The sequence below is a fragment of the Mchenga conophoros genome, linkage group LG9, assembly GCF_057382185.1.
Source record: "Mchenga conophoros isolate Kocher_MC1m ecotype Shallow Benthic linkage group LG9, M_conophoros_male_GT1.1, whole genome shotgun sequence".
Lineage (NCBI taxonomy): Eukaryota > Metazoa > Chordata > Actinopteri > Cichliformes > Cichlidae > Mchenga > Mchenga conophoros.
Window position 1 is genome coordinate 19,187,228 of NC_140534.1, and position 12,612 is coordinate 19,199,839.

General features: G+C 39.0%; 1 protein-coding gene across 1 annotated transcript; it reads left to right on the top strand.

Moving 5' to 3' along the window:
- Positions 1–582: 582 nt before the first annotated feature.
- Positions 583–9,668, top strand: pks1 (polyketide synthase 1). The gene is made up of 6 exons (XM_085286819.1): positions 583–640; positions 759–912; positions 2,005–2,165; positions 2,263–2,466; positions 2,554–2,735; positions 2,826–9,668. Exons 1-6 carry the CDS (start codon positions 583–585, stop codon positions 8,304–8,306), a joined length of 6,240 nt encoding a protein of 2,079 aa, XP_085142945.1. The 3' UTR covers positions 8,307–9,668.
- The last annotated feature ends 2,944 nt before the right edge of the window (positions 9,669–12,612 follow it).

The following is a 12,612-nucleotide window of genomic DNA, read 5'->3' on the forward strand; positions in this document are numbered from 1 at the left end:
AATACTAAACCAATCAGCTGAAAGACTGTAAAGTACTCCAAAGAACTGATGGGAATTTCAGGTCAATATTAGTGATGGTTTATAGATTTTAAATAGTGCTTTAAACCATTAAGTATGTGTGATATCACAGTGAAATTGACAAATGTTTACAGCACCTTGTTGAATCTAGACTAAAGTGGCTGATGAGTGTATTTTCTAATGTTACACAGTGTCAAAGAACATCATGCTTTTGGAAATGCAGACAAAATGACAAATCAGATTATTTAATCTACTGAGTGGCACATTTCTAACATTGCATCTTCTGTTGGCCAGTTAACAGGAGCAAAGGCTTAATTATGGCTGCGGTTAAATTACCTTCAACCTGCCATTAGTGTCTTAAGTTCCAGGTGACTCTGGGGGAGAGGCTAAGAGACTAAGACACTGTCCTATTGTTTCATCTATTTAAAAAGGCTGGTGCAACACTACTAGTTCTGACCAAAAGCAGCAACCAGTGCGAAACATTTACTATGAAGAAACTTGAAATTTCATTTTGTGTTTTCAAAAAAGCTCTCAGAGCAATCTTATGATTGCCCCAAAGGAACAATGGAGGACGCTGATGATGACATAGCTGTTATTGGGATTGGATGCAATTTTCCCGGAGGTACAACCTCATTTTGACACCATTTAAAGCAATACTGAATATCTGCATTTTTTTTTCTCCAAAGGTCGAAATTCTAAGATAATGTATACTCAGGTTGTTGTGATACTTTATATTGTAGGTGAGGGGGTGGACAGTTTCTGGAGGGTTCTGTTGGAGGGAAAGAGCTGTGTGGTGGATATTCCAGCTGAAAGGTTTGACACCACTCTTTGGTATGATGCAGAAGGTAACAAACCTGGGAAGATACAGACAACCAAAGCAGCTCTAATAGAAGGGTGAGTTTAAAAATGTTTTAACCACTCTTAATAAATGGCAAACTCATTGTTAATTTGTTATTAAGTTGTTAACGGAAAAAAAATAATTGAAACTGAAATGTTAGTATTCTTATTGATGTTGTTGCTTTTAGTTTGTTGGCAGTCAGTAATTACAATGTAATAAAATTATTAGACTTTATTCACAATTAATTGGTTAATTACTAATCATTTGTAAGCTTTGATGTAACATTTATGAGTTTACGTTGTAAACTAATGGCTAGTTGGCTTGTAATTTAAAATGTTATGTGTTATGTTTATATTCATATTTACAATGTTCATAATATAATAATTCATAACAAGCATTATAAAGATTATATTATTTTATTCATATATTTTATATATTTTTTATTGTGCTTTTATCTTATATTGTTATATTATGTTTAGATGAGATTATAAAGCTGCAGCTTATAGTTATGATACATCGTTAAATTGTTAAATGTACCAAATTTATTGATTACAATTTGTAAACCTTAAAGGACAATTATGAAGTTTAACCTGGTGGGTGTAAAACTTTGTATTTTCTGGATGGGAAACAACTCATGGTTGTCCTTTGAGTTTGTATGACCTGAGTGCCTCCTTGCCTGCTAGTTAACAATTAACACACTTAAAAGCTGCTGTGTGGTGCACAGCCCTCAGAGTAAAGGACAGAAATAGGCTTAATCTAAGCCTTTCAGGACAAAAAAAAGTGGATACAGTTGAAGTTAGTAATGGCCTGTTTTTGACTTGTTTTGTTTTTGGTTTAACACAATGACAAAAATGTTTGGTAAAGGTCAACAAAAACATAATACAGTAACATTAATAAAATTTGTATGCAACAACAGCTTTGCATCAGAATGTAAATGGAAGTGTCTGTTGTTAGCTATGACACAATACAGGATTTGTAAAGTATTGTGTATAACACAAACTACTAACAAAGTGACATAAATTACAAATGACCAGTGATTAGTAAACTGTATTATTTCTTTGTTACCTACAAGATATAAAAGTTTAATTAAGTTATTTTTTTCTTTGAAATTTTTGAATTATGATGGATCTACTTATTTTATATTCTAGGTTTAATGAGTTTGATTACAAGTTTTTTGGTATTACTGAATCGGAGGCTGACTTCATGGACCCTCAGCAGAAACTTCTGCTGCAGTGTACCTACAGGGCATTAGAAGATGCAGGAATAGCTATGGAAAGCATCAGTGGAACCAGAACTGGTGTCTACATAGGTACTCTTGCTACCATCTATGATACATTAAAAATCCTTAGCAATTTTAAAAATCCAGCAATTTTAAGTCTGTTTTGATTGTGACTGTGCTGCTGCAGGTCTTATGAACAGGGATTATGAGATGCTCAGAAATAATAGCCCTGGCACAATAACCCACTACAATGGCACTGGGACGGCCATGAGTCTTGCAGCCAACAGGATTTCCTTCACCTTCAATCTGACTGGCCCTTCTTTTGCCATCGACAGCGCCTGCTCATCATCTTTGGTGGCTCTTCATGTAGCCAGCCAGGCTATAAAGCATGGTAATATACTTATGCTTGGCTGCCAAAAAAATAAACTATTGGATGATGTATACAAATTAATTATTTAACGACCTTTCTTTCAACCAGGAGACTGTGAAATGGCACTATGTGGAGGAGTTAGCTGTATAATTGAGCCGAAGGTATTTGTTGCCCTCAAACAGGCAAGCATGATCTCACCTGAAGGAACAAGCAAACCTTTTTCCGCCCATGCAGATGGCTATGGCAGGGGAGAGGGCTGTGGTGTAGTACTTCTCAAGCATTTGAAACATGTAGGTTGATGATTTGATCTTTAGTGTCAAGTAGTTTTATATAATTGAGATACTATCCAGTCTTCTAATGATGTGACTTTCTTTGTCAAGGCTTTAAGAGACTGCAACAAAATATGGGGTGTTATCAGCAAGACAGCAGTCAATCAAGATGGGCACTCCGTCACTCCAATCACCAAACCCTCCATGGTTCAGCAAGAGGAGCTGCTGAGAAGAATCTACTCTAACTCCGACATCATGAACGTTCAATATATAGAGGCACATGGGACAGGAACCCTTGTTGGAGACCCAATAGAAGCGGGAAGCATCTCGAATGTCATTGCTAAACCCACTCGTTCTGAGACACTTCTGATTGGGTCTCTAAAGGGCAACATTGGACACACAGAATCTGCAGCTGGAGTTGCTGGACTCATTAAGGTACTGCTAATGATGAAGTACAGCACTATTGTTCCCTCAGTTTTCTACTCTGAAGATAGTTCAAGTATAGATGTAAAAGCCTTGAATCTGAGTATTCCAACTAAATCTGTTAGGTGGGAGACAAATGGGCCAATGGGAAGGGTGGCTGGGATCAACAGCTTTGGGTTTGGAGGTACAAATGCACATGTAATTGTAAGACAGTATACAAATGCTACAGTTCCCTCTCCAACACCGAAAGACTGTACAAAAGTCTTTGTCATATCTGCAGCGTCTGAGAAATCATTAAGCCTGTCCATCAGTGACACCCATGAAAGACTTTGCAGGAACCAGTCAGTTGATTTGCAGGCACTCTCATACACCTCAGCGTGCAGAAGAAGTCATTACAAACACAAATATAGGAAGGCCTTCCTAATATCTTCTCTCTCAGATTTAGAACACCAGTTAATGTCTGCACTGAAGGCTAAGGTTCAGGCAGTAAGGTCTAACATCCATGTAGTCTTTGTGTTCTGTGGAAATGGGATTGCCTACAAGGGGATGTGCAGGCAGCTAATGAGTAAGCTTCCTGTTTTCAGTGATAAGGTGAGAGAAATTGAGACTCTCTTCCAGAGTCATGGATCTTTCAGCATGAGTAGATGGCTTTCTAGTGAGCATGATAACAATGATTTCAATGAGCCAAATGTTGTGCAACCTCTTCTATTTGCGATTCAGGTCAGCATTGCTACTCTTTTGAAACACTGGGGTATTAAACCTGATGCCGTGCTTGGCCACTCAGTTGGAGAGGTTGCTGCTGCTCACTGCTCAGGTCTCTTGTCTCTGGACAATGCTGTCAAGGTGTTGTACCACCGTAGTACTCTCCAGGGCAAAGTCAAAGGAGGGAAAATGCTCGTGGTTGGCAATGTGGCTGTAGATAAGGTATTAAAAATTCTTCCGAACTTTACTGGGAAAATTAGTGTAGCTGCTTTTAACAGCCCTCAGTCCTGCACTCTGTCAGGAGATGCTGATGCCATAGACACCCTCCATGAGAGGCTGAAGAGCATCTTTAAAGATGAAACTCTCTTCCTTCATGTCTTAGATGTTCCAGCAGCCTACCATAGCCATATGATGGATCCAGTATTAGAGGACATTAAGAGAAGAATAGATGTTTTAGATACCAACAACATAGAGTGCAAACTGTTTTCAACAGTGACTGGAGACAAATGTTCAGATGGTGATTTCAGCTCAGGCACATACTGGGCCAAGAACATCCGAGAGCCTGTTTTATTTGAACAAACGCTCCGTGCTGCCATCAAAGACAAGTCGACGAGGGGAAATGTGGTCTTTGTGGAGATTGGACCTCGTAGGGCTCTCCACAGGAACATATGTGAGACCCTGGGCAATGATACCGTAGTTCTTCCCACCGCAAACCCTGATAAGGATTATGGCACAATCCTCTCAACAGTGGCAAAGCTATTTGAACTTGGCATGAACGTGGACTGGCATAAGCTACACAGGGGTTTGGAGACATTGCCCACAGCTCTTCCAGTCTATCAGTTTGACACCACAAAGAAAGACCTGAATTTTGAATCCGTGCGGAAAGGTGATGAGCATTCTTCCTTTACTCCCCATACACTCATGTCCCAGATAAAGAGGGATAACAAAGAGTTCATGAGCAACCTCTCTTCAGAGACCGTGCCATACCTTTGGGAGCATAAAAACAACAGCATTTCCATTGTGCCGGGTTCATTTTATGTCGAACTAGCTTTTGCCTCTGTGATGGCAAGTTTTAAGCCACGTAAAACTATTACCCAGCTCCATCTCAGTGTTAGATTTGAAAGTGTGTTAACACTCAACTCACACTCTCAACAACTGAAAGTGAGAGTAGAACATGGAGAGAAGGAGGGCTCATTTGCAATACAGTCCTCTAATGCAACGCATGCCTCTGGAAGGTACACATATCAAGATATCAAGCCATTGTTAGAGGAATCAAACATTTGTCCTCGAATGATCTTCCAACGGTGCAAGTTGGTTTGGACGAGAAATGAGATCTATTCAATTCTTTCTCAAGCAGGATTTGAGTATGGCCCTCTTTTCAAACAGCTTGATGATGTGCATTTTGGGGATGAATTCAAGGAAGCTGTGATGGAAATTCAAGTCCCTGGTGATCTTCTGAAACATCTTCATGACTATTTTATTCATCCTGTGCTGCTTGACTATTTTCTGCAAATGACTGCTATGTTAGCAATGGGACAGCTAACAGTCAAGCAGGGATTCCCTTCAGGTATTACAGATATAGTCATATCAGCACCACTGCAGGAAGAAATGATTATGTACTTGCGAGCAACTCAAGAAACTCCTGACTATACTGATGTGTGCGGTTGCTTTTCCACAAGAGAGGGCAACGTATTAGTGGAACTTAAGGGGGTCAGGATTTCATTCGTGGGCTGCAGCTCAAATGTTTCCCAGTCACTGTTCTTCCAAAATGAAGCAGTTGCTGTTGAAGAAGAATTGCAAAATGGCAAAATAAGAGCAATTGTTTTTGAAGATAACCTCTGTATTGCTAAAGGACTTGAGCCATATTTGCACCCAGAATCAATCACTGTGGAGAGCAAAGAGCACTTGAAGGCATACCAAGTTCGAAATTTAGTGCTCCAGTGTCTCACCAGCAGAGTGGATGTGGAAAATATTCTCTTCCTTTGGGGTGTTGATAACCTCACTCATCTTTCATCTGAAAAGATGCTGGACTGCTTGATGACTTGTTGTGAGATTTTTCACCATATTGTTCTGGCTGTAAAAGAGAGCAAACGCTCATGCTCTGTCCATGTCATTACTTACAGATCATCAGAAATGTGTGTGGATCATATCAGCCCTGGTTTTGCACTTTCTGGTATGATAAGGGCTTGTGCAGCAGAGTTGGCAGATCTTTCTTTTCAGCTGATTGACCTTGCTTCTGTGACCAGTGAAAACATACAAACACTTGCTCAGGTAATAAACACCTGCAGACACCAAGAGGTTTGGATCAGTAAAGGGAAGGCAGCAGTAACAAAAATGGCACGGACCAGATTGACAGATAAAGCTTTGTTTGATGGTGAAACACATTCAGTGAATCCAAGAGACTTTGTTCTACACAGTACTGATCCATACAGTATAGCCCATTTGTCTGCCACCCACTGTGACACTAATGGAAAAGCTCTCCAAGAGAAGACAGCTGAAATTCAGCTAATCAGTGTTTGCCTGCATTCATCAGATTACTTCCCTGTGACCACTTCTCAACTGATCTTTGGTAAGGCAATGTACTGGAACAAGCATACATCACTGAATCACAGACTTCTGGCTCTAGATTTCAGTGGCATTGTCACAGCTGTGGGGAAAAATGTCAATAATCTGAGAGTTGGAGACCATATTGCGTCATGTTACCCAGTTCATGCCACCTCAAAAATTGTAATTCCTGAAGCAGTGTGCTACAACATTAAGACATTTCCATTTCTAAAAGAGACTCCATGTGTGTCTTATTTCATACTGGCATGGGAGATCTTGCAGAGCATACTGTTTGAAGATAAAAAGCAGCACAGAAAGTTGACTATTGTTTCCCCGAAATCAGGCTCTGCTCTGACGAAGGTTCTGGCTCTCACAGCAACCAGGTCAGGCTGGAGTGTTTCCTCTCAGTCACATTTCACTGGAGAACCTCCATGTTTTGATGAGAGTCACGCATTCGTTCTTTTGCCACCATTTGATGCCACTTGGCAGGAGATGTATGACAATGGGGCTCTTGAAAAACACATGATTTTCGTGTTTAGCAGTCATATGCCACCCTCAGTCTCAGACAGATTGTTTACTCCAAAGAGCGAACACATTCATGTGCATAAACTCGATGTGGATTATGTTCTCCAGAAAGCTTATCTACAAGCACGAAGCAGGAATATCTGCAACTGGTTAAAATCATTAGGCTTTGATACAGGATCTCTACCTCTAAGAAGGGAGTTGTATCTGTATTCAGACTCAAAAGTGTCCTGGTCCCGTACAAAACCTGAGTCCTATTTCACAACAGAGACAGTGCAGCAAATAGTTTTAGGCCATGAAGAATCGTGTAGCCTGGCATCTGAAATCCCTATGTTTGCAATGCCTAGACAACTCTTTAAACAAAGTTGTACTTATATCGTAACCGGTGGGCTGTCTGGTTTGGGTCTTGAGACAGTTAAGTTTTTGGCCCACAATGGTGGAGCTTGTATTGCAACTCTGTCAAGAAGAAGACCTTCTGATAAAACACAGTTTGAAATGGATCTCCTCCAGAAAAGATACAGGGTTGCTATCATAAACATCCAGTGTGATGTTTCTGTTATGATGCAGGTAGTTGATGCAATTTCAAAAATTGGTGAAACATTCCCTTGTTGCCCTATCAAAGGAGTGTTTCACAGTGCTGCAGTGTTGCACGATGCATTGATTGAATCTCTTGATGAGTCTCTCTTCAGAAAGGTGCTGCAGCCCAAAGTTTGTGGTGCTCTAAATCTTCATTATGCAACACTGCACAACAAACTGGACTTTTTTGTGTGCTATTCTTCCATCTCATCAGTCATTGGCAATGCCTCACAATGTAACTATGGTGCAGCCAATTCTTTCCTCGACCTGTTCTGCCATTATCGACGAAATCTCGGCCTATCTGCACAGTCCATCAACTGGGGTCCTTTGAACCTTGGTCTCCTGCTGAACAAAGATCATTTACAAAAGTTTCTAGAGGCAAAGGGGATGATGATAATGGATGTTTGTGAGGTTCACGAGACACTTAAAAAGAGTCTTTTGATGAACAGACCCCAACAGGTAATATGCAAATTCAGCTTTAAAAATCTCAGTATCCATGTCCTTTCGCAAAATGGGTCTCTCAGAAAGCGATTGTTACCTTTGGTAGAAATGGAGCTCAAAGATGAAGTACATAACAAACCCAAAATCCCAAGTTCTTCCACATATGAACATGTGAGGAATATTGTGAGTGAAATAATCAATGTAAGTGCAGAGGAACTGGATCATGACTCCAATCTGTGTGCTTTGGGGATTGACTCGATGTTAGCAATGACTCTGCAGAACAAGATTTTCCAGGAGACAGGCGTAAATATACCTTTGGTTGTAATACTGGACCCAAACAGTACACTTACCAGTTTAGTAACTAATGTGTTAAAGAGTGAATAATTAATTGCTATTCTATTACTACTGATGACATTTTAACTAAACAGTTACATTTGTCTAACTTCTTAAATAAACCCCAGGCAGTGTTTTCAAAGATAGTTGGAGCTAATTAGCTAAAATAAATATTTACCCAGCTTCTAAACAAACCCTAAATTCCATTTCATTTTACTTTTCTACATTTATTGTATTGATTGTATGTATAGATTTTAAATGATGCTAAAGTCCATTAATTTGGGTTCCAGGGGAGTAAATGTCGTACATACATTGCTAACATCCTGCTAATGCACGCTATTTTGTTATCTAATGGTTTAGTACAGTACATCCTGTCCCCATGGCACAGGCTTTTCTTTATGTTTTGGCCTTTTGTCCACATGTAAATGGAATTTTAGGTCACTGAAAACTGAGCTTTCAAAACCCTCCTTTCAGAAACTCTGCTTAAGTGTGGACAAGGAAAAATTAAGATTTTGTCTTCTTGCGTTTTTATGCCCCATTTTTGGACGTCACACTTTGTGCTGTGTTATTCTTTGCAAGCTTCCGGTTTGCTGATTAACTTTGGCATAGTACTGGCAGTATATGACACGTTTTTTTGTTTTATGTGGACGGACATGTTTAAACATAAAAGTGGAAAAATCCCCATTTTAAAAATACTTTTGAACATGTAGACGTAGTTAAGAAGCAGCTAGTTGTGTTTATCATAAGTGAGCACTCTTAGATAGCTTCTGCTAAAAACTCTTCTGCTGCTTGTTTGCTTGAAACCAAAATATAATAAAAAATAATGACAAAACAAAACATAATAATTCTTTATCCCATGAGTATTACAGTCACCTTATAAGCGCTCTGTACAAGACTTGTTATGAGAACCTCGACTATTTGTTGTGATTACAAATTTCTTTAATTAGTTTCAGATCATAATTTAATTACTTTTTAATTACTTATTTTATTTTACTTTAATTTGTATTTTCAAGAAATTAATAATCCTCCTTTGAAAACATTGCTTCATTATTTGGTGATGTGTATTAAAAGCTTGACGAAGTTTGTGTCTAGTACTCTAAAACTGTTATGCCCTTTGTCATAGCTCCATTGTAATATTATTTTAAGTCTGCATAGCATTGATTATAAAGCAGTGAGTTACACAAGTTATGCCTATGATCTATGATGTATGTACATAAATAAATTAAAAAACAAAATAAGCTTAAATCTCTTTTAATTCAGCTTTGAAACGTAGGGTATTTGTGTCTAAGTGTACAAAATAGATGACTTTTGCCATTGAAAGCTTTGCATATTGAAATGACTATGCCAGTTAGAAATGGTTCATGTATTATGTACCTTTTTTAAAAATAAATAAAAAAAGAAGAAGAAAACAATGTTATCAAGTTTGATTTTTCTGTGTCAAAAAAGAAAGAATTATAATAAAGACATGATACATCATGATAGCTTAGGTGAAACCTTTTCAAATTTTAAAACTAAAGTGCAGTGGATATTAAATTGCTCTATGATATTTTTTATTTTATTTTATCACATATTCATCTCTCTGGGACCAAATTGACCTTTCCATACGATATGATAATTTTGTGCTCAGCAGAAGGTTCAGAAATCATGTGTGCTGCCAAATGATCATTCATAAAGCTTTTTTCCATTAGTGTCATAAAGTTGATAAACACTCAGAATTAATCAGTTAACAGTGATAAGCACTGATAGTAGATAGTAGAAGGAGAGAACCCAGTGACAGATGCAGCAAGACCAATTATAAAGATAAAACATTTATTTCAATTTTAAAAAAATAATACAAGATAAGGCACTTACTTTACATAATTTAGCAGTAAACGCATTTATACAGACTTACATGTTTAGTTGCAATCTGCTTTTTTTCTGTACCATATTGGTGAGTAAAAGAATGACATAAAATATCTTTTAAAAACTTCCAGTTAGTACAATACATGCCATTTGTTTAAAAAAAACGCATTACAAAAAACAAAATCAACCAAAATCTAAAAATGAGTGCCAAAAAGGATGAAAAGTTCTGTAAACAAGTAGCATTAATATCAGAACTTTCTTTTATTGCAATGGCCATTTTATTTATTTATTTTTTAACTGAATCTCAGTGGAAAAAATATATTGAATCCATTATTGTAGTGTTCTGACGGTTGATGGCTGATTGTATTCATAAAGTAATATCTCCATTTGAGTTTTTCACAATCTGGTAGAAACTTCAGCTTCATCTGGTAGAGACTCTGGGTTCTCACTGACACTTTCGCCTTCAGCTCCTTCACTCAGTAGAGCTGCCATTGTTGCAATAGTTGCATTGGGATCCAACAGTTTCACCAAAGGCACATTCACACCTCTCCCCTGAAAGATCAAATTCTGCAGAGTCATAGCCTGCATAGAGTCAATGCCTAAGGATGAAAGTAGTAAATCATCTTTCAGCTCACTCTGCTCCATGCCAATAGTCTCACTAAGTAGAGAAACAACATAGTCCTTTGGAGAGACGCAGACATCTTGTTTAGTTTCAGAGTAAGTCTCTCTAGATTTTTGGAAGGCTGCCTCAACTAATGCAGAAAGGCGCATAGTCAAGGTGTTATTTTGGGAGAGGATATTGTATCTGATGTTTCTGAAGTGAAACCTGCAAACAGCTTGCTGGGGTCGGTTGAGCACAAGGCATTGCTCCAAGCTTTGATAAATCTCAGCCACATCTAAAATCATTATTCCCTTTGCTTCCAGAAAACGCTGGAAATGTTCTTTGTTCAAGAGCAGACCAAGGTTCAGAGCTCCCCAGTTGATAGACTGTGCAGGCAAGCTGAGTTTGCGCCTGTATTGACAGAACAGATCGAGAAATGTATTGGCTGCTGCGTAGTTTGTTTGCGATGCGTTTCCCAGGAAAGCGGAGATGGAGGAGTAACATACAAAGTAATCCAACGGACAGTGCTTTGTTGCATAGTGCAAATTCAGGACACCGTTTATTTTTGGCCTGAAAACCTTCTCGTACAGAGATCTGTTAAGGGTCTCAATCAGTCCATCATGCAAGACTACTGCACTGTGAAACACACCTCTGATCGGAAAACCAGGGAACTTCTTGCCAATGGCATTGATGACTTTGTGCATATTCTCATAAACAGATACGTCACACTCCATGCTGGTGATGCTGTTTCCACACTGTTTCTCCACATTGTTGATTTCCTGCTGTACTTCTGGTGTGGGCTTGCTTCTGGAGAGAATGACAATGTACTCACCACCTCTTTGTGAGATGAACTTAACAGTCTCAAAGCCCAGACCAGAAAGACCACCTGCCACTACATACACAGACCTCTTTTGAAAAAGCCGTTTTTTTGTTGGGAGAAGTGGAATCTCAGACAGTGTGCTGCCAACATCATTTTCTAGAGCTACGACAGCCAATTTCTTGGAGCTGAAATATGAGTCTGGTTTTGCTGAATCAATGCTTTTTCGTTCAGATTTTGCACTCTGAAAGGTAAAGCTTTCAAGAGCCAATTTCCCATTAAAATTTAAGGACTTAAGCCAGTGATAAAGGTATGGCCTGTGTATTCTCAGGGATCCCTTTTGGAAAATGACTGGCATCTGAATTATCTGTACACGAACACCTTCCTTTGCACTTTGGAACACTTCCTCAATGACTACATCCTGCTTCGGAGATTCACATACGATTACAACATGTTGTAACCCTGGAAAGTTGCAAATTTGAGCAGTTAGGGATTCATCAAATGGAGGCAGAATGACAACTGCACCCAACTGACTGGCACCTACAAAAGTCCCATTGCACTGCGTTTCAACATTCACATTCCAGCCTGATTTGCAAGCGCTAAGTGCCAAGACTTTCAATAGTGCAGAATCAGGCACAGAGCATATGATTGTTATATTACGCTTGGCTCCGAGCAAGGCTCGATGAAGGATTTCCCATGCTAGCACAAAGTAGGAAACACAAGGTGTTTTTCTGAGGACTGGGAACCTTTTGGTGCTGTAGCACACTTCCTGTGGTACTCTGATCTTACTTGCTGCCACCACAGGATAACAGGAAGCAACATGTTCTCCCACTTTGAATTTCCTTACATGTTTTCCAACTGCAATGACAGTACCGCTGAAGTCAAGCGCGAGCAGCTTGTGTTTCTGAGATGAGTGCTTGTTCCAATACAGTGTTTTGCCGAATTTTAGATTTGAAGAGCTGACTGGGAAATAGTCTGATGAGTGAACACATATCTTACTGGGCTGGATTTCAATGAATGTATCACTGATCGGCTCAGCCTCCTCGTCAGAGCGAATGGCACTCAGTTTCGTAATTTCATGTGGATCAGCTGTCAGA

What these genes read in the sequence shown, in the direction of transcription:
- pks1 (XM_085286819.1), top strand. Translation starts at nt 583, where the DNA reads ATGGAGGACGCTGATGATGACATAGCTGTTATTGGGATTGGATGCAAT. An exon ending in AAAGCAGCTCTAATAGAAGG is followed by an intron (nt 913 to 2,004) that starts GTGAGTTTAAAA and finishes TTTATATTCTAG; the next exon opens with GTTTAATGAGTTTGATTACA. An exon ending in CAGAACTGGTGTCTACATAG is followed by an intron (nt 2,166 to 2,262) that starts GTACTCTTGCTA and finishes GTGCTGCTGCAG; the next exon opens with GTCTTATGAACAGGGATTAT.